This window comes from Coregonus clupeaformis, chromosome 25 (genome assembly GCF_020615455.1).
Source record: "Coregonus clupeaformis isolate EN_2021a chromosome 25, ASM2061545v1, whole genome shotgun sequence".
NCBI classification, from domain to species: domain Eukaryota; kingdom Metazoa; phylum Chordata; class Actinopteri; order Salmoniformes; family Salmonidae; genus Coregonus; species Coregonus clupeaformis.
This window is the reverse complement of record NC_059216.1, coordinates 16,820,787-16,843,633: the sequence shown is the minus strand read 5'-3', so window position 1 is coordinate 16,843,633 and position 22,847 is coordinate 16,820,787. Positions and strand designations below refer to the sequence as shown.

The window sequence follows — 22,847 nt, the reverse complement described above, 5'->3', positions numbered from 1 at the left end:
AACTATAGTATATCTGTAACATCCTGTTTCACACCACCAGTGTCACATATATCGCTCTCGCTCTCTGTCTCTCTCAAACATAATCATTTGTTGCCATCTTGTGTTTAATTCTCTCGCTCTCTAACATCCTCTTCTGTCTCTCTAGTGTTTTCATTCTCTCTTTCTCATTCTCTCTGAGATATTCGAAATGCAGTATTCACAAGAAATCAAATAACGTATTTTTTATATATACTGAACAAAAATGTAAACGCATCATGCAACAATTTCAAAGATTTTACTGAGTTACAGTTCCAATGAGGAAATCAGTCAATTGAAATAAATAAATTTGGCCCTAATGTATGGATTTCACATGACTGGGAATACAGATATGCATTGTCACTTTACCCCTACCTACATGTACAAATTACCCGAATTATCTCGACTAACCTGTACCCCCGCACATTGACTCCGTACCGGTACCCCCTGTATATAGCCTTGTTATTTTATTGTGTTACTTTTCTAAACATTATTTTATTTAGTAAATATTTTCTTAACTCTATTTTCCTAAAACTGCATTGTTGGTTAAGGTTTGTAAGTAAGCATTTCACGGTAGGTCTACACTGCTTGTAATTGGCGCATGTGACAAATAAAATTTGATTTGATACCTGAAAAAAAATGGCCCTCATAATGGGCCTCAGGATCTTGTCACAGTATTTCTGTGCATTCAAATTGCCATCGATAAAATGCAAATGTATACGTAGCCCGTAGATTATGCCTGCCCATACCAAAACCCCACCTCCACCATGGGGCACTCTGTTCACAATGTTGACATCAGCAAACCGCTCACCCACACAACGCCATACACATGGTCTGCGGTTGTGAGGCCGGTTGGACGTACTGCCAAATTCTCTAAAACAACGTTGGATGCAGCTTATGGTAGAGAAATAAACATTCAATTCTCTCGAAACAGCTCTGGTGGACATTCCTGCAGTCAGCATGCCAATTGCACGTTCCCTCAAAACATGAAACATGTGGCATTGTGTTGTGTGACAAAACTGCACATTTTAGAGTGGCCTTTTATTGTCCCCAGCACAAGGGGCACCTGATCATGCTGTTTAATCAGCTTCTTGATATGCCACACCTGTCAGGTGGATGGATTATCTTGGCAAAGGAGAAATGCTCACTAACAGGGAAGTAAACAAATTTGTGCACAAAATTTGAGAGAAATTAGCTTTTTGTGCATATGTAAAATATCAGCGAATTTTTTGTTCAGCTCTTGAAACATGGGACCAATGTTGCGTTTATATTTTTGTTCAGTGTATAAAGTTTATTTATATATTTAATGATGACATCATATGAGAAAGGAATTGCCGACACAATTTGTGAATCCTGCCTGCCTTAGAATAAATACCATTTAAAAAAACGTTCTTAGAGACAGAGACCTATAGATACTCTCCAATACTTACAGGGTTGTAGTCATCAGCTGCCATGGAGGGAGCCAGAGATATAGGGAAGGCAGCCTGCAGAGAGAGACCTTTTTAGTTTATCCACAGACCTTTAAATACACATGCACCGTGGTTGGATGCAACAAGAAACACAACATTATTTACCCCCTTTTTAAATCAACAGACTGAGTACAATACTTAAGTCAAAAGGTCAACTTGTTATTTTACATTTTAGTCATTTAGCAGACGGTCTTATCCAGAGCGACATACAGTTAGTGAGTGCATACGTTTTTCATACTGGCCCCCCGTGGGAATCGAACCCACAACCCTGGCGTTGCAAGCGCCATGCTCTACCAACTGAGCTACAGGAGGATTCAGAAAAAAGGGGGAACTGACTCATATCATGGATAAATAGGTGTGCATTTATAGCATGAACCCTGTAAGTTGCATTTTGCCCCCATAGGTCAACTTTCACATGATTGGATCAGCAGGTTGCTGGTTCAAATCCCTGAGCAGACCAGGTGGAAAATCAGTCAATGTGTCCTTGATCAAGGCACTTAACCCTAATTGCTCCTGTAAGTTGCTTTGGATAAGAGCATCTGCTAACTGACAATAAAAAATTGTAGTCAGTCCTTTTCATTACAGCATAATATCTTCAAACCAAACATGGAAACTGACATTGTCACTGGCAGAAACACAGTTTTATTTGCATTGACATCAACCGAACGCTGCTTGCACCCGCCCACCCGACTAGAATCACTACTCTCGGCGGGTCTGACCTAGAGTATGTGGACAACTACAAATACCTAGGTATCTGGTTAGACTGTAAACTCTCCTTCCAGACTCACATTAAGCATCTCCAATCAAAAGTTAGATCTAGAATTGGCTTCCTATTTCGCAAACAAAGCCTCCTTCACTCATGCTGCCAAACATGCCCTCGTAAAACTGACTATCCTACCGATCCTTGACTTCGGCGATGTCATTTACAAAATAGCCTCCAACACTCTACTCAGCAAATTGGATGTAGTCTATCACAGTGCCATCCGTTTTGTCACCAAAGCCCCATATACTACCATATACTACAAAGCCTCACTACATATTCGTCGCCAAACCCACTGGCTCCAGGTCATCTATAAATCACTGCTAGGCAAATCCCCGTTTTATCTTAGCTCACTGGTCACCATAGCAACACCCACCCGTAGTCTGTGCTCCAGCAGGTATATCTCACTGGTCATCCCCAAAGCCAACACCCCCTTTGGCCGCCATTCCTTCCAGTTCTCTGCTGCCAATGACTGGAACGAACTGCAAAAATCTCTGAAGCTGGAGACTCTTATCTCCCTCACTAACTTTAAGCATCAGTTGTCAGAGCACCTTACCGATCACTGCACCTGTACACAGCCATTTTGAAATTAGCCCACCCAACTACCTCATCCCCATATTGTTATTTATTTTGCTAATTTGCACCCCAGTATCTCTATTTGCACATCTTCTTTTGCACATCTATCATTCCAGTGTTATAACGAAATTGTAAATATTTTGCACTATGGCCTATTTATTGCCTTACCTCCATAACTTACTACATTCGCACACTGTATATATATTTTCTGTAGTATTTTTGACTTTATGTTTTGTTTTACCCCATATGTAACTCTGTGTTGTTATTTTTATTGCACTGCTTTGCTTTATCTTGGCCAGGTCGCAGTTTTAAATGAGAACTTGTTCTCAACTGGCTTACCTGGTTAAATAAAGGTTAAATAAAAAAAATAAAAAAATAAAATAGGATACTTCCTCAAGGGAACTGGGTTCCAAACATAGAATATCTGAAGGTTTCGATGGATGGAACCTAACAGACCCCATAGCCACACAAACCAAAATGTACCTTAATTTGAGTTAGTGTGTGCACCGTCACCCAGTAACCACTAGATGTCCCTCTAGCGCATCAAATGTGTAAAGTAGATAGGCTACACTTGTGGATATGTATAATACGCCAAACCTGTTGACTTGACGTTCATTGAATTGTCACAAACTCTTGCTGTAGCCCATATATATTTAGTCTGTGCAAACAATTACACTTGCCATAATCATGCTGATATTAGTCTACCAAAGCCATCATTACTGAATGAATTTCACAAAATATACCACTATGGAGGTGCCTTAGGAAAAGGGAAAGAAATGTGTCAGATCATCAGAAGATCGTGGCAGCTGTATTATTAGACTTCAGTGCAGCCTTTGATATTATTGACCATAATCTGTTATTGGAAAAACGTACAGTATCAGTAAAAAGCTTGGACATACCTACTCATTCAAGGGTTTTTCTTTATTTGCATTACAGCTAGTGAAATCATTACAACCCTAAACAAAGAGTTGCAGTCAGTTTGGGAATGAGTGGCTAGTAATAAACTGGTCCTGAACATCTCTAAAACTAAAAGCATTGTATTTGGTACAAATTATCCCCTAGACCTCAGCTGAATTTGGTAATGAATGATGTGGCGGTCATTTTGGACTCATTGTTATTGTAAAAAAGAATATAAAATGTTTCTAAACACTTCTACAATAATGTGGATGCTACCATGATTATGGATAACCCTGAAGGAATGAGTGAGAAAGTTAGACACAGAAATATCATACCCCCCAAAAAATGCTAACCTCCCCTGTTATTGTAATGTTGATAGGTCAGCATGTCTTGGGGTATGATATTTGTGTGTCTGTAACTTTCTCACTCATCATTATTTACGATTCATTCAGGATTATCCGTAATCATGGTAGCATCCACATTAATGTAGAAGTGTTTAGAAATATTTTATATTCTTATTTACAATAAAAGTGACTCCAAAATGAGACAATACATTATTTACCATTCATTTCTATGGATTACAGTCCTTGAGCTGTTCTTGTCTATTGATGTTCTTTATTATGTAATGTTTTATGTGGACCTCAGGAAGAGTAGCTGCTGCTTCAGCAACAGCTAATAAAATACTAAATACTAGATCACAGGCAGAGGGTCCCCTCTAGGCCCACTTATGGTTTTCTGGGAGGAAATATGAGGGAAAATCAAACCTCTTCTCTCCCTGTGGGGAGCACAAGCTGTAGCCATTACATTGTCTGCATGCGTGAAAAGAGATAGTGCTCTGACTGGGGCTGTAGTGTTTGTGGATCGGATGTGGTGGGTTCTTCCTGTGCTGGGACACTAGGGGTAAACCAGCCACATTCCTGGAGCAGACAGCTTTTATAGAGGCTCCCTCCCTCCCCCTCTCTCTTCGTGTCCCCCCTGACCTCAACTCTCATGGGGCTCCTTTCATGCCCCATTGCGCCCATATAGTGACAGGCATAATATAGGGACATAGCAGGCTACACGTGTATAATACGTAATCCTGTTGACTTGACATTCATGGAATTGTCACACTCTTGCTGTGGACCTTATACAGTATATCCACAGTCTGTGCAAACAATTACAAGTGCACTTGCCAAAATCATGCTGGTATTACAGTCTGTTAAAGCCTTCATTATTGAATGAATTTCACAAAATATACTATTATATTTTAGAGGTTCTCTCCCTCCCTCTCTCCCATATCAAGTAACACCATTGTCATCACCAAATTAAAATGAACTGGGCCATTGCTTTTCAAATGGATGGAAAGATTGTTGCTATTGTTCTCATTCCTTCTAGGACAAAAGTCTTAGCATGTCGCATTAGAATGATTTAGCACTGAGCATGTTTTGGAACATAAAAAAGCACAGTGGGGGAAATGTGGCAAGCCCTCCGCCACTCATGTCAGAGCCCAATAGCCTTCCTGGGAATGTAGATTTGTCACACCATTGTGCGCTAAATCTCCCATCATGTTCCATTCTGAGAATTGTCACAGCACTTAACTAATATCCCCTGAGCCCTGCTCCGGAGCAAGGGGCTTTCACTGGCAGACACAGTGTCCATTCTTTACCCGGGGTCTCTCATGCTGGGCTTGGGCCCCGGGCTGCAGGGTTAGAGATGGTATCAGGTTCTTTACACTGCTCAGTGTGCTGTGACTACAGGAGATTGGCGAAGGCCCCAATGCGCTGTAAGACCCTGTTATAGGTAATTGACCAGTTGCCTGGCATTGTGGCACAACTTCTGCAGCAAACACAGTGGACAAATTGAGTTAACTCTTTGAGTGCTGCAGCAGTCCATAATTTGCTGAGCAATGAATATCCCCCCTCACTTACATACAGCACTCAAAGAGGAGGTCAGAGATCTGGCCGTGTGGTGCCAGGACAACAACCTCTCCCTCAACGTGACCAAGACAAAGGAGATGATTGTGGACTACAGGAAAAAAAAGAGGACTGAGCACGCCCCCATTCTCATCGACGGGGCTGTAGTGGAACAGGTTGAGAGCTTCAAGTTCCTTGGTGTCCACATCACCAACGAACTATCATGGTCCAAACACACCAAGACAGTCGTGAAGAGGGCACGACAAAGCCTATTCCCCCTCAGGAGACTAAAAAGATTTGGCATGGGTCCTCAGATCCTCAAAAAATTCTACAGCTGCACCATCGAGAGCATCCTGACTGGTTGCATCACCGCCTGGTATGGCAACTGCTTGGCCTCCGACCGCAAGGCACTACAGAGGGTAGTGCGTACGGCCCAGTACATCACTGGGGCAAAGCTTCCTGCCATCCAGGACCTCTATACCAGGCGGTGTCAGAGGAAGGCCCTCAAAATTGTCAAAGACTCCAGCCACCCTAGTCATAGACTGTTCTCTCTGCTACCGCACGGCAAGCGGTACCGGAGTGCCAAGTCTAGGTCCAAAAGACTTCTCAACAGCTTCTACCCCCAAGCCATAAGACTCCTGAACAGCTAATCATGGCTACCCGGACTATTTGCACTGCCCCCCACCCCATCCTTTTTACGCTGCTGCTACTCTGTTAAGTATTTATGCATAGTCACTTTAACTCTACCCACATGTACATATTACCTCAACTACCTCAACTAGCCGGTGCCCCCGCACATTGACTCTGCAACGGTACCCCCCTGTATATATAGCCTCCCTACTGTCACTTTATTTTACTTCTGCTCTTTTTTTTCTCAACACTTTTTGTTGTTGTTGTTTTATTTTTACTTTTTTTGTTAAAAATAAATGCACTGTTGGTTAAGGGCTGTAAGTAAGCATTTCACTGTAATGTCTGCACCTGTTGTATTCGGCGCATGTGACCAATAAAATTTGATTTGAAGTCGGAAGTTTACATACACTCAATTAGTATTTGGTAGCATTGCCTTTAAATTGTTTAACTTGGGTCAGACATTTCGGGTAGCCTTCCACAAGCTTCCCACAATAAGTTGGGTGAATTTTGGCCCATTCCTCCTGACAGAGCTGGTGTAACTGAGTCAGGTTTGTAGGCCTCCTTGCTCGCACACGCTTTTTCAGTTCTGCCCACACATTTCCTATAGGATTGAGGTCAGGGCTTTGTGATGGCCACTCCAATACCTTGACTTTGTTGTCCTTAAGCCATTTTGCCACAACTTTGGAAGTATGCTTGGGGTCATTGTCCATTTGGAAGACCCATTTGCGACCAAGCTTTAACTTCCTGACTGATGTCTTGAGATGTTGCTTCAATATATCCACATAATTTTCCTTCCTCATAATGCCATCTATTTTGTGAAGTGCACCAGTCCCTCCTGCAGTAAAGCACCCCCACAGCATGATGCTGCCACCCCCCTGTGCTTCACGGTTGGGATGGTGTTCTTCGGCTTGCAAGGCTTCCCCTTTTTCCTCCAAACATAACGATGGTCATTATGGCCAAACAGTTCTATATTTGTTTCATTAGACCAGAGGACATTTCTCCAAGAAGTACGATCTTTGTCCCCATGTGCAGTTGCAAACTGTAGTCTGGCTTTTTTATGGCGGTTTTGGAGCAGTGGCTTCTTCCTTGCTGAGCGGCCTTTCAGGTTATGTCGATATAGGACACGTTTTACTGTGGATATAGATACTTTTGTACCCGTTTCCTCCAGCATCTTCACAAGGTCCTTTGCTGTTGTTCTGGGATTGATTTGCACTTTCCGCACCAAAGTATGTTCATCTCTAGGAGACAGAACGCGTCTCCTACCTGAGTGGTAGGACGGCTGAGTGGTCCCATGGTGTCTATATTTGCGTACTATTGATTGTACAGATGAACGTGGTACCTTCAGGCATTTGGAAATTGCTCCCAAGGATGAACCAGACTTGTGGAGGTCTACAATTTTTTTTCTGAGGTCTTGGCTGATTTCTTTTGATTTTCCCATGTTGTCAAGCAAAGAGGCACTGAGTTTGAAGGTAGGCCTTAAAATACATCCACAGGTACACCTCCAATTGACTCAAATGATGTAAATTAGCCTATCAGAAGCTTCTAAAGCCATGGCATCATTTTCTGGAATTTTCCAAGCTGTTTAAAGGCACAGTCAACTTAGTGTATGTAAACTTCTGACCCACTAGAATTGTGATACAGAGAATTATAAGTAAAATAATCTGTCTGTAAACAATAGTTGGAAAAATGACTTGTGTCATGCACAAAGTAGATGTCCTAACCGACTTGCCAAAACTATAGTTTGTTAACAAGACATTTGTGGAGTGGTTGAAAAACGAGTTTTAATGACTCCAACCTAAGTGTATGTAAACTTCCGACTTCAACTGTACATGATCTCCCGCTCCTTCTGAAAATATTCACAGAGGGAAAAAAAGAAATGTATGACTTACACAGCACCTCCCCCTCCCTCCCTTCCTTCCCTCAGCCTTACACAGCACCTCCCCCTCCCCACCCTCCACCTTACACAGCACCTCCTGACCCCACTGGATGAGTATGCCTGTACTGTATGTGTGACTTAGGGATTGACATTAACTCATGGCTTTCTGGGATATGACAGGAAGGGAGGAGGCAGGGAAGTGATCCCCAGGGCCCAGTTTTTCAAATGTTATCTATCTGGATTTCACCTATCAGTTAGGATTAAATGCATAGAAATAGAATGACTAGAACAGGAGTCCCCAATCAATTAAATGATTGGTCCATTCTATTAATTATATTTCTATGCATTTAATCCTATTCGACAGGCGAAATCCAGATATACACTACCGATCAAAAGTTTTACAACACCTACTCATTCAAGGGTTTTTCTTTATTTTTACTATTTTCTACATTGTAGAATAATAGTGAAGACATGAAAACTATGAAACAACACATATGGAATTATGTAGTTACCAAATAAGTGTTAAATAAATCAAAATAGATGTTATATTTGAGATTCTTCAAATAGCCACCCTTTCCCTTGATGACAGCTTTGCACACTCTTGGCATTCTCTCTACCAGATCTATAGTGTCTGCTGGTTGTCGTTCTTACCTATCCATCAAGAACTGGCTTACACTAGAGAAGCCAGGTAAGGTCATTGTCCATTGAGTTGGTGACTTCTTGGTTGAGGCAACAAAGACCAGCAGGCCACAAGACTCCAAAGACAAAGCCATAGATAGGGTGTTAAAGTGTTCTTTGTTGTGAGTGTTAGAATTCCAATTGAACAACTTTGCAGAGGAATAGCCAATTGAAAAAGCATTGGTGATCAGAGTATGTATGAAAAATGTATGCACTCACTAACTGTAAGTCGCTCTGGATAAGAGCGTCTGCTAAATGACAAAAATATAAATATACCAGCTTCATGAGGTAGTCACCTGGAAAGCATTTCAATTAACAGGTGTGCCTTCTTAAAAGTTCATTTGTGGAATCTCTTTCCTTCTTAATGCGTTTGAGCCAATCAGTTGTGTTGTGACAAGGTAGGGGGGATATACAGAAGATAGCCCTATTTGGTAAAAGACCAACTCCATATTATGGCAAGAACAGCTCAAATAAGCAAAGAGAAACGATAGTCCATCATTACTTTAAGACATGAAGGTCAGTCAATATGGAAAATTTGAAGAACTTTTAAAGTTTCTTCAAGTGTAGTCGCAAAAACCATCAAGCGCTATGATGACACTGGCTCTCATGAGGACCACCACAGGAATGGAAGACCCAGAGTTACCTCTGCTGCAGAGGATACGTTCATTAGAGTTACCAGCCTCAGAAATTGCAGCCCAAATAAATGATTCACAGAGTTCAAGTAACAGACACATCTCAACATCAACTATTCAGAGGAGACTTTGTGAATCAGGCCTTCATGGTCGAATTGCTGCAAAGAAACCACTACTAAAGGACACCAATAAGAAGAAGAGACTTGCTTGGGCCAAGAAACACGAGCAGTGGACATTAGACCGGTGGAAATGTGTCCTTTGGTCTGGAGTACAAATTTGAGATGTTTAGTTCCAACTGCCGTTTCTTTGTAAGACGCGGTGTGGGTGAACGGATGATCTCCGCATGTGTATTTCCCACCGTAAAGCATGGAGGAGGAGTTGTTATGGTGTGGGGGTGCTTTGCTGATGACACTGTCTGTGATTTATTTAGAATTCAAGGCACACTTAACCAGCATGGCTACCACAGCATTCTGCAGCGATACGCCATCCCATCTGGTTTGGGCTTAGTGGGACTATAATTTGTTTTTCAACAGGACAATGACCCAACACACCTCCAGGCTGTCTAAGGGCTATTTTACCAAAAAGGAGAGCGATAGAGTGCTGCATCAGATGACCTGGCCTCCACAATCCCCCTACCTCAACCAAATTGAGATGGTTTGGGATGAGTCGGACCGCAGAGTGAAGGAAAAGCAGCCAACAATTGCTCAGCATATGTGGGAACTCCTTCAAGACTGTTGGAAAAGCATTCCAGGTGAAGCTGGTTGAGAGAATGCTAAGAGTGTGCAAAGCTGTCATCAAGGCAAAGGGTGGCTATTTGAAGAATCTCAAATCTCAAATATATTTTGATTTGTTTAACACTTTTTTGGTTACTACATGATTCCATATGTGTCATTTCATAGTTTTGATGTCTTCACTATTATTCTACAATGTAGAAAACAGTAAAAATAAAGAAAAACCCTTGAATGAGTAGGTGCTCTAAAACTTTTGACCAGTAGTGTATAACTTTTGAAAAACTGGGCCCATGCAGAGGCTTGGCTGCTGAATGTTCTGATACCCCCCAGCCAGGTAATCCAATACCCAGATCTGTCATGTCCAATAAGTGGCAGGTCAATTTCGACTACGGCTCATTTTGAGACATAACAGTGGGCTATGTCCCGCTGCTGATAATAGCCTCCAGAATGGCCACTTTCATGGTTAGCTATTAACTGATATTATTTGACTGGCAATGAAATGGCTCACGATTATGATTAAGAAGACCATGAAAGATATGGATAATGGTTTAGTGTGTGTGTGTGCATTCATGCATGTGTTGATGTGTGTGTACCAGGCCTCTTGTTTATATGTGTTTGATATAATAGGATTGTCTCAAAGGCCTGTCGTTTTTCCCCTCTGTTGAGGACAAAGGCCAAGGTCAGAGACATTCCTCCCATAGCAGGAGACATCCTCTCGCTCTCGCTCTTCATGACCGTGCTGTGCACTGGAGACTGTGGTTAAAGGGAGCAACACAGGGCTCAACCACCTCAGTAAACTCTTCTCCTCCAAACCACTGGTTCTCCAAAAACTACCCTTTAATTGATAGAGATTTAGAACTCTGCCATACCGTATTCCTGTTCATTTAATTGTGAAAGCAATGCTAAGTCTGTGTGCTTCATTCATCCTAGGAGTACTCCAGGGCTTTTCATCACCACTCAGCCAGTATGTGGGATTAACAGGATCATGGAGGATTGGGACGTGGGGAGAGAGACCAGGAGCCACTCTGAACCAGTGGAGTGGAGATAGAGTTCATGGACACAAAACAGATTATATTAGCGGTCAGACCAGAGATGTCCTTACCGCTTGGGAGAAGGACCAGGATGGTATATGAGGTTGGCTGTATCTGGAGAGAAGTGAGGAGAGAAGGAGACAAGATTAGAAACAAAGCATCTAGAATCTAGACTAATGACAATTAGTCAGGCGGCACATGGCTAACATTGACTTGTCAAAACCACTAATTCTACCCCCTGCATCAACCTCGACATACCACAGACACTTACTGTACCATTTTGGTTTGGGATGATAAATACAGGAAGTTGAAAATCGGCAACACATACTTAGAGCATCCTTGGCTCATACATAGGCACTTACTATCTTTATCTAGGCTCCATTTCAGTTCACTTTCATATATAATTTGCTGCAACAAAATGGATATTGTGGCCAGTAATAGGGTAGGTTTTTTTCTCTCTGTGTCGGGAGGACAGTGGTGATCTATCAGGCAAAGAGCCACAGCAGTATGGAACACAGATAGCTATCGCCCAGTGCTCAAAATACATAGATTTATGTCAGCAAGCTACAAGCCTCGCCCTGCAATTTCAGTGTATGAAGTCTTCGGCTTGTTTTTCCCCTGTCAGTTGATTCCTTACATCTCTACCCCCAGTGTCAGTAAATCCAGAATTTCTACTATGGTTTCAGAAGGTTGGTTTAAGATGTCTGAGACATGATGGTGAGATTTATGATCAGTAGTCCTACAGCTAATACTTCTGTGGATGTGCCCTCTGATTTTTAGAAAGTGGAAAATAATTCACTAGGTGTGTGTACGTGGATTAGCTAGATACTTTTGAGTGTCCTAAACTTGTTATTGAATATTCATAATCAAGTATTTCTGCCGTTACATGAATGTACATGCAAATAATCGCTCCATTGCCTACTCTATCGTGTAACAGTGTGATCTGAAATCTATGCATTTAGGATTTATGACGGATATGAGTCTTAATATGTGGGCACTCATCATGAGGGTGACAAACAGGCAGAGAATGAGGAGGGGGTCTTAATATAGCAGTTTGGGTTGTGTGAGTGTGTTGGGATTAGTCATCAATCCCAGTGTTAATTAGTGCAGTCACTCCCTCAGGCCGCCCAATGAAAGGCCATGGAGGCTCTACCAAACAGACAGGGGGATTGTTCCTTCCACCATCGTCAGTCAGTGGGTTGGAGCAGCTACAGTATTTATAGTTTGTTTGGAAAATCATGTTTTGTTATAACACTGTCATCATTTATGATTCCTCTTGTAGGATGTCATCGAAGTGAGGTTAATTTAATTTCAATAAGGGGAATCCGATGTCTTCAAAGATTAAACCCAAATCCGTAAAATAAGAACTATCCACATTCAGAGCCCTCTATTTCCACACAGAAGGATCTGGCCTATTCCTTCTGGGTCTTAATCATTCAAATAATGTCATGCCTTGAGGTTGTAACACTACCTGTCTGTGGTCTAGCATGTCGTATCCCAGTAGTCTGTCTGGTCCTCTGACACCATGATGAGGCTGAGGTTAGTTTTCTACCACATACTTTTTTACATTGGTCCTGGCTTGGTTAAAAACATGCCACTACTCCCTGACTGACTGGGGGCTCCATAAGTGAGATGACACCAAATATCAGGGGTATTTGTCCTATCTGACCTCATACTTCACATGCTTACAGTACAACACACATGTAATTGAGAATGGGTTGTAATTGAGAATGGGTTATGTTATGAGAGTTATGGTTGACTATGAGTCAAATGAGTGATGTAATGTGACCACCCACCTGTTGCTGAAGCCACTGCTGGAGCGCCAGTCAGACACCTGTGAGTGACGGACACAAAGAACGAAGTTAACTCATTCACTACCCAGACAGCACTGGTCAACAGTTATTGGCCTTCTGAGTCACTTTCTCTGGATCTTCTGGCCTTGTGGCAGTTGTTGGTTAGAGACTACACTGGTCTGTCTTGCCCAGACCGTTGAAAGGCATTGGAGGCAAGACCTGCTCTACAGTAACCTAAAAATCCTTGATGTTTTAAGAACATATATCTAAGTGGCTAATTTATAAGTGTTGATTTACTAATGTGTTAAGTGGCACAATCGCTGATTCGCTTCCAAAGCTTAACATGTATCAAAGAAAAAGTAGAGAGCATGTCAATCAACACACTAACATTTTCTCCTGTGAAGAAAATGGTGAATAGAAAGAAGATCTGTCAAAATACAAATCTGTCAACATACATAACATCTTTCCCTTTTCACATCAACATAATGCACGGCTGTGGTTTTTGTTAGAAGTGTGCAAACAGCGCAGGGAGAAGCAAAGAGCAGGCTGTATTTTTTTCCACTACAAACAGATGAGTAAGGGCCGCAGGTTGCCATAGCTAGGCAGGCTAGGGCACAGAAGGCTAGGACAAAGAGAGACTAAAACAAACAGTGACAGGGGGCACCCAGACAACCGGTATAATCATGCAGGGAAAAGGGAGAGGGGGAGAAAGGTAGTGAGATTAATGTAGAAATGTGCCAAAGTCATGTTGTTCTTCTTGTCTAGTGTTATGATTTTCAAAAGCCAAATTGGTCTGCCAGCTTTTTTGATAAAATGTAACAAAGAAAATAAAATGAGTCACGAGTGCAATTCAGATGTAGGTGAAAAGGCGTACAGAGGTTAAAAGAGCATATTTTAAGCAATATAATATCTTGACAGTCCAATAAGACATATGCTTCCCTCTCCCTAATTAGAACTTAGGGTCAATTTAAGTTTGAAACAAGGCAGTTGCAGAAGCATGGCAGAAAGAGAGAGAGAAGGTAACTTTAGCTTGGCTATCTAGTTTCACCACATGCTTAAAAAAACAGAAGTAGAGTTCATTCTCAAAGGTCAAAGCAAATTAGGCCAAGTCATAACAGGTTTAAGCCCCTGAAGTGCCCCTCCAGGGTGAATAGCCACTGAAAGTAACAATTCAAACACCTTGCATGCAAATGGTTGGTGTGAAGATTTTGGACAGGTCACCAACAAATATAACAATATGTTTAATCTAGTTCTTCAGCAAAAATACAAATAATGACAAAACAAATGAGAACTGGAATCAACTGCACCTTTAATAATATACTATCAAAATGTTACAAAAAGGTACAATTGTATTTTTTACATTTCTTGACATCTCGTGGTATTTAATAATATTGTCAGTTAAACTCTGGTGTTGTAACGCTTGTTATAAGCTATCCATAGAGTCTCACTAGGCTATCTGTACTGATTACAGAAGGCTGTCTGGCCAGTGACTCCAGAGGCCTAACCTACACATCTTTGTTCCCAAGGCTGATTGTAGACAAGCAGCTGTGAGCATCCTTTGAGCAGGGTGATCACAGAGCAGTGTGTCTACAGCCTCCAGAACCAGGCAGGACAGAGAAGAGTGCATAGCTTTGAACCCAGAGAAAATTATTGCTGGTGATGTTGAAACAGTATTTTGTCACCCGCCAATGCAGCATCAATCTGTGACAGTAAAGAGTTCCTATATGCATAGCTTTTAAAGAGGCCACCATTGGCAGTGTGTAATTTAACAGAATGGTAACAAGGGCCTGACATGAAAATAAATAAACAGAAATATAAGTACAGTAGAAACCTGGAAACCCTTTTTTCTTTGTTTCTCAAATAATAACACACCGTTGGAAATAAAATCTAATGAAATCAAACCCTTTTGCAGGGAGTATCTCAAAGATAACATGATGATATACAGTGCATTCGGAAAGTATACAGACCCCTTGACTTTTTCCACATTTTGTTATGTTACAGCCTTATTCTAAAATTGATTAAATTGTTTTTTCCCCCCTCATCAATCTACACACAATACCCCAAAATGACAAAGCAAAAACAGGTTTTTAGACATTTCAGTTAAAAAAAAGAAAACGGAAATATCACATTTACATAAGTATTCAGACCCTTTACTCAGTACTTTGTTGAAACACCTTTGGCAGCGATTACAGCCTTGAGTCTTCTTGGGTAGGACGCTACAAGCTTGGCACACCTGTATTTAGGGAGTTTCTCCCATTCTTCTCTACAGATCCTCTCAAGCTCTGTCAGGTTGGATTGGGAGCATCACTACACAGCTATTATCAGGTCTCTCCAGAGATGTTTGATCAGGTTCAAGTCTGGGCTCTGGCTGGGCCACTCAAGGACATTCAGAGACTTGTACCGAAGCCACTCCTGCGTTGTATTGGTTGTGTGCCTAGGGTCGTTGTCCTGTTGGAAGGTAAACCTTCGCCCCAGTCTGAGGTCCTGAGCAATCTGGAGAAGGTTTTCATCAAGGATCTCTGTACTTTGCTCCGTTCAGCTTTCCCTCGATCCTGACTAGTATCCCAGTCCCTGCCGCTGGAAAAACATCCTCACAGCATGATGAGCCACCACCATGCTTCACCGTAGGGATGGTGCCAGGTCTCCTCCAGACGTGACGCTTGACATTCAGGCAAAATAGTTCAATCTTGTTTCTCACGGTCTGAGAGTCCTTTAAGTGCCTTTTGGCAAACTCGAAGCGGGCTGTCATGTGCCTTTTACTGAGGAGTGTCTTCCGTCTGGCCACTCTACCATAAAGGTCTGATTGTCTGATTGGTGGAGTGCTGCAGAGATGGTTGTCCTTCTGGAAGTTTCTTCCATCTCCACAGAGGAACTCTAGAGCTCTGTCAGAGTGACCATCGGGTTCTTGGTGACCTCCCAGACCAAGGCCCTTCTCCCCCGATTGCTCAGTTTGGCCAGGCGGCCAGCTCTAGGAAGAGTCTTGGTGGTTCCAAACTTCTTCCATTTAAGAATGATGGAGGCCACTGTGTTCTTGGGGACCTTCAATGCTGCAGAACGTTTTTGGTACCCTTCCCCAGATCTGTGCCTCGACACAATCTTGTCTCAGAGCTCTACGGACAATTCCTTCAACCTCATGGGTTTGTTTTTGCTCTAACATGCACTGTCAACCATGGGACCTTATATAGACAGGTGTGTGCCTTTCCAAATCATGTCCAATCAATTGAATTTACCACAGGTGGACTCCAATCAAGTTGTAGAAACATCTCAAGGATGATCAATGGAAACAGGATGCACCTGAGCTCAATTTCAAATATCATAGCAAAGGGTCTGAATACTTCTGTAAATAAGGCATTTCTGTTTTCGCTTTGTCATTATGGGGTATTGTGTGTCAATTGATGAGGAAAAAAATCTATTTTAGAATAAGGCTGTAACGTAACAAAATGTGGAAAAAGGGAAGGGGTCTGAATACTTTACGAATGCACTGTAAGTAAACATTTTTTTACAAAGGAGTTCCCATGAAGGTACAAGGCCGATATGTCCTAAAACCTGAATCATTCCTCTTGTCCATTTGTAGACAGACATTTCGTCTTGGTAAAACCTCTAGCTCCAAATATTATTGTTCTCATGCATGTGCTGGGTGTGGCAGCCAGCTCACTACGTATTCCTATGTTTATCTGATTGTGTGGCTGAGATGGGATTGGTTGGTAGGGGACTGGGATTGGTTGGTTGTTGGTAGGGGACTGGGATTGGTTAGGAGATGATGTAACAGAATGAAGTGAGTTAACTACTAAAGTAGTTTGGTGGTGTAGCAGTACAGTAGTAGTAGTAGTAACACCGGGGAGGCAGGGAGAAAGTGTGAGAGAGAAGAAGGAGAGCCCACTGCAAACAGCCGGAGGACAAAAGGCACTGAGGAGGACAGACAGGAACAGGAAGCCCCGGACAGGAAGCGCATCATCATTGAGTCAATAGCTTAAGCCGTGTGATCCAACTGACCAGTAGCGAGGGCTCTGCCGGGGGGCGTTTGGAGGCGGGGGCTATGGGGGTCTTTTTGCTGTCCAGGTCATGGTCCTGGTAGGGGATGGTGGCGCTGTTGTGGAGGTCCTGGTTGGCATAGTAGCGGCTGCCCCGGATGTGGTCCACCCCTCGGACCAGCTGCTGTTCCCCCACTGGCCTGTAGGGCGGCGCCACTGACGTGACCTCCTCAGCGATGGTGGGGATCCGCTCATTACTCAGGTATCTGTACAGGAGATCCTCGCCTGGAGGGAATAGTGGAGGGAAATACACATCTTTAGTACAATTGTCTTAGAAAGTCATGTACAAACAACACACGTTACTGAGAATAGGTTGTTGATTTTAGGGCATATCTTCAGTAGGCCTAAAATGTATTATAGAGAAGCACTGTTACATAAAATGAGGAGTACAATTGATCTCTACAGCATGTGTTGGCCATGGAAGGACAGAGCATTGCACAGGCATCTCGGCCAATTAAAGCATTCTCCCACTCCTCTACCATTGCAGTGTAATTGGGTTTCCAGCAGTTTGATAGCTCTGTCTGTGCATTCACAACCGTGTGTCTGTCCTCTCCAAGGAGACCAGGGGATGAAGAACTGATCTTATTGGTGTAAACCAGGGATTGGAAAACCGGAAAAGAACAAGGATCAGAACTGGGAACAAAAGTGTTGTAGATCTATACTGTTCCGGAACAGAACTGTTATTTTAAAATGGGAACTGGTTAATAATGTTATTTTACCTTATATACCATACACCAGGATATTTGGAAATAGCCATTGGATGGTTTTTCAATACCTTCAAAACAAAACAATTTTTTTTCTCAATAAATTGTAATATTTGTAGCTACTTTAAATAAATAATTCCAGTCAACTTGTGCAATACATTAGGAGGTAAAGCGGATTGCGTTCTTCATTTCACCGTTCACATCCTTTTACATTATGAAGCTTACCGTAGTTCCCCAGAACAGGTGAGCCAGTCACGTGTTTTTGTAAATAACACAATGGGAGAAAGCGGGAGTCCAGCTGTCCAGCTGTGTATTGAGTCCAGCTGTGTATTGACGGGCTCGCGTTTTATATTGAAAGTCAGTGTTGTTGTTTTTTCTTCAATAGAGTGATCAGGGACATGCAACTATAGTTTTCTTTCACAGAAAATACATTAGTGCAACACATTCATCAGAAAATAGCTTCATTGTCATCAGATGACAACAGAAGTGCAACACTATTTGGCTGGCAGCCACACAAGTAAATGAGCTTACAATGAAAAAGCAAGGTCTATTTTTGAGGAAGAAAATAACTATGCATGGCCATCATATTTCTAATGTTCATCATAGAAAGAATGTAACCAGCTACATTTCCTAATGTTTTGCTTAAGTTAATCTAGCATTTTACCGGAGAAAAGTAGGCTGACTACACCGAGAAAAGTACCAGAGAAAAGTAGGCTGGCTACACCGAGAAAAGTACCAGAGGAAAGTAGCTCCACATCAGTCAGAGCAGTCAGAGGGCAGTCTTTTGATAGAATGCCCATTCGTGAATTATCATCCGAGTGGCGAAGTGCAACTTAAGCACAAAATTAGTTTGATGCTGAGCAGAAATTACAATAAGAAGCATTTTAGATCTGCATTTACAAAACGCAGCAAGATATTTCTTATGCGTTTAATATTTTTTTCCTGCGTGAAAAACTAAGTATTATGCGTTAGGGCGACCCCTAAGTTTAACTTGCTAGTTATCTATACTGAACAAAAATATAAATGTATAGTGTTGGTCCCATGTTTCATGAGCTGAAATAAATGATCCCAGAAATGTTCCATGCGCACAAAAAGCTTATTTCATTTCTCTCAAACGTGAACCTTGTGCTGGGGACAATAAAAGGCCACTAGTCATCAAGTTTTGAAGGAGCATGCAATTGGCATGCTGACTGCAGGAATGTCCACCAGAGCTGTTGACAGAGAAATGAATCCGGCTTCTTCACTTGAGGGATCGTCTGAGACCAGCCACCCGGACAGCTGATGAAACTGAGTATTTCTGTCTGTAATAAAGCCCTTTTGCGGGGAAAAACTCAGTCTAATTGGCTGGGCCTGGCTCCCCACTGGGTGGGCCTGGCTCCCAAGTAGGTGGGCCTATGCCCTCCCAGGCCCACCCATGGCTGCGCCCCTGCCCAGTCATATGAAATCCATAGATTAGGGCCTAATTTATTTATTTCAATTGACTGATTTCCTTATATGAACTGTAACTTAGTAAAATCGTAGAAATTGTTGCATGTTGCGTTTATATTTTTGTTCAGTATAAGTGGCAATGTTCCCTCTTAGCTGTGCACGTGTGCAGGTACGCAGCTCCTCCGGGACTGCCGTGCAGAAGAAATATCAGCCTGTGCAGAGAAGCACGAGATTGAACTTCACTCAACTTTCTAGAGTTTTCCCCTTTAGTTAAAGGAACGGTTCACCCATTTTGAATGTTATATTGTTTTTGTGCATCTCTGAGTGATGTTCTATCGATTCCCTGGGTCATTTCATGTTTTCATGTGTATCTGAGTTATTGGCGTTCAAGCAGGCAGAAATCCGGCCGGTTTTACGTAGCACCATGATATAGTCGCTCTCTCTACACTAGAAGTTAATAGGAATACGACTTTAAGATTGCAAAAACGTTATCATACATGTCAGATTTAAATACTGGCCGATGTCATAACGCAGTAAGTTGTCTTCTCTCGAAAGAGCCATTGATAATATTTTTGCGATATTCCTACCTCGAGAAATGTGTAATTTAACATAGCACATTTTTCCTATTTGTCTGCATCCAGGGTGCATTGCATGGTGCTGTAGCCAGAGATATTATAGAAAGGAGATAGGAATCCAATGAATGAAGGAACGTATAATGCCCCACCCAGCAGACTGTCGACCAATCACGTTCACATTGTCATGCTGCGTCACACGGTTGCTAAGCTAATCGTCACGCAATCCCTTCTCAAAGTCAATGTATATGTCGAGAAACGTGCCTATTTTCCTCGAAAGTACGTAATGTCATGATTCCAAAGCTATACGATACTACAGATAGCAAGTTAATTATCTCACATCTCTGAAAATATTTGTAATGCTGTAATTCTTGTTGACGAAATCTGTGCTAATTTTTGTTTTTTGAGCTAGCGCCCAATAGACTCCCATTCACTCCTTGAAGGACCAGGTCCAGGACCACCTCTACAAGGCAGCAATCCCAACTTTTGCCAGGACCCTGAAGGACGTCGCCCTCAACCACAGCCCCAGCACTTCACACACGAGCAACGGACTCCCCGCCCAGACCAGCGAGACACGCTCCCAGACCCCCTCCCGAAGGACCTGCACCGAGAAAACCCACGCCAAGAGGACCTACACCCAGACTACAGCATCACTAGTCACATCCCCACCACCCGCAAACAAACCCTGGCCACACCCTATATAGGCCCCCCCAGATCAGACCTATGCCCCTTCTGCCACCCCCATGCCCCCCGCCCCGCCCCTGCAGCAAAGACCGCACATATGCCCAGGCCGTGATCAGAGCAACAGGCCCAACCCCCACTAATATACCTGCCCAAGCCCCATTCTGCGACCTAAGAGGTACAGTATGTATCAGATGCTCAATATGCTCTGCTCACACCTACTGTAATGGTCCGACCCTAAATCACACGAAAACAACACTAGACACTATGGAACACAAAACTTTTACTATCTCATCCAGGTCTGAGGTCATCTGCCTTTGGCCTAAAGAGCAGGAACCCAGACTTCATCAAAGAAATTGGAAATACAGACATTGTCATCCTGCAAGAGACAGGGAATAGAGGAGACGGACCCACTGGTTGCCCTCTAGGTTAAAGAGAGCTGATAGTCCCATCCACCAAACTACCAGGTGTGAAACATGGGGTATGCTAATTTGGTATAGAGCAGACCTAACCCACTCTATTCAATTAGTCAAAACAGGAAACATTTTACTAGAAATTAATAAGGACATTATCTCAACAGAAAAATGTCCTCATGTGTGCTACCTATACATTCCTTCAATTCTGACCAGTTTCCCAGTCCCTGCCGATGAAAACATCCCCACAGCATGATGCTGCCACCACCATGCTTCACCAACTTTAGTTGTTCTACAAACGTTGGGCTATATGTTTCACAACGTTCAAGTTTGTGTTAGCTTTCTGTTGTGTTTGAGAAGTCAAAGCCCTTTGGATGAGTTCTGTACAGCTGCCACTGCAGCTTGAATACCTTGCGTCTTTCTCTCCATTTTGGGCCCGTCTGCTCCTCCCCTATCTTCTCTGAGCAGACTCCCAGACTCCACAAAGACACAGTGTGTACACAGTACTGTTCTTCCTTTAGACAAGCATGCGTCAAAACTTTGTTCATTTGCAATGTCTCTCGTTCACATTTGCTTTTAAAATGTCAAAATTCACCAAAAATGACATTCGGTAGCTCCTACCTATACATGTATAACTTTAATGAGCTGGATTTTTACATTTTTAGTCATTTAGCAGACACTCTTATCCAGAGCGACTTACAGTTAAGTGAGTGCATACATTTTCATACTGGATTGCCTGACTTTGCTATTTTTTATTTTAGTTTGCGCTCGTTAGCATATTTAGCTAGCAGCCTTCATGGAAATGCGCTATTACTTGTGTTAATTTTGTTAGCATTCTGGTAATAGACGCCCAACGGCCTTTTTTTGCATTTTTTGGCGCTCCCTTGTGTACTAAGCCAGTAATAACGTAAATTCCTGTGTGAGAGAAGGACGGTATGAGGATATGAAAATCTGGACACCACCCAACCCTACTGCCTGCCAACTGAAAATATTTGCCAGTGTGTGTGCGTGTGTAGGCTACCTGCTCCTACCCCTCTGAAGCATAGGCTGCTGTAGCGTGATTCAGAAATGTGGGAGAGAATTTTAATTACAGAAGAATGGATTAACTTTTTCAATGCTAGTTAAGGTACTATAGTTATCATGTTTCACATTAGATTTATTAACTACAAAAAAGTAAGACGTGTTTTTAATTCTGGTGCCGCTCTGCACACACAAGCTTGTTAGCTAGCTAGCTAGCTCTGGTCCAACGTTAAGCCAACTCTCTAAAATTCAAAGACATTCAAAGGTCCTCCATAGAAGCCACTCCTCCGTAGGTATATTTCTGTCTGCCTAATTCAGTTAATGCATGTCATAACAAGATGCCCAGCTCTTCAAGCCAAGCCTCCTCCTCCACCACCCTCTCTCACTTTCTCCCCACCCGCAAAACTTCAGTCGCATTCTGCGCCCTAAACTTGTCTGTCCATCGCGCATATAAACAACTATAGCTTTCCTGCTCCTAAGCTGCTCTTTCCGCACTGATTGGTGAAGAGGTTTAAAAAGGAACAGAAAAGAACGATATAAACTGGTACTTTTTTTTGGGTTCGAACCGGTTCAGAACTTTCTTTTGCAGGTCGAAACAGTGGAATGGAACGAAAAAAATAATGGAACGATTGGAAAATAACTTTGGTTCCAACCCCTGGTGTAAACTCTAGTTAATCCCATTTAGGCAAGAGGTACATAATGGCTCTCAGTTGACACTAATCACTTGGTTCATTCATTGGTAAATGAAGCAGAGGTACCAGGCCTCCAAGGTCATTGGAGGGGTAAATTCTACCATGTGTTCTCATTTATTTAGCTGTTGAAGGTGTGAATTGGATAATCTGATTGAGGTTGTGGTCAATTAGATTACTGTTGGTTAAATTGTTATTCTGCAGTTACTCAGAAGACGGGTGGTTGGCATGTGTTTGTTACCTTTCCGGCCTTGTGCCCAGGGCTTGGCATAGGGGTCTGCCAGTCCAAGACAGGTGTCCACTGGCATGGAGAGGGGGCGTGGCTTACC

General features: G+C 42.5%; 1 protein-coding gene across 1 annotated transcript in view; it reads right to left on the bottom strand.

Moving 5' to 3' along the window:
* Positions 1-22,847, bottom strand: part of LOC121539166 (connector enhancer of kinase suppressor of ras 3-like) — a 78,965-nt gene that overhangs the window by 8,070 nt on the left and 48,048 nt on the right. Inside the window, exons 12-16 of the mRNA XM_041847469.2 lie at positions 22,760-22,846; positions 16,974-17,236; positions 12,984-13,021; positions 11,259-11,301; positions 1,446-1,499 (exon numbers count right to left, since the gene is read on the bottom strand). Coding sequence (XP_041703403.2) covers positions 1,446-1,499; positions 11,259-11,301; positions 12,984-13,021; positions 16,974-17,236; positions 22,760-22,846 — 485 coding nt within the window. The remainder of the gene's footprint in view (positions 1-1,445; positions 1,500-11,258; positions 11,302-12,983; positions 13,022-16,973; positions 17,237-22,759; position 22,847) is intronic.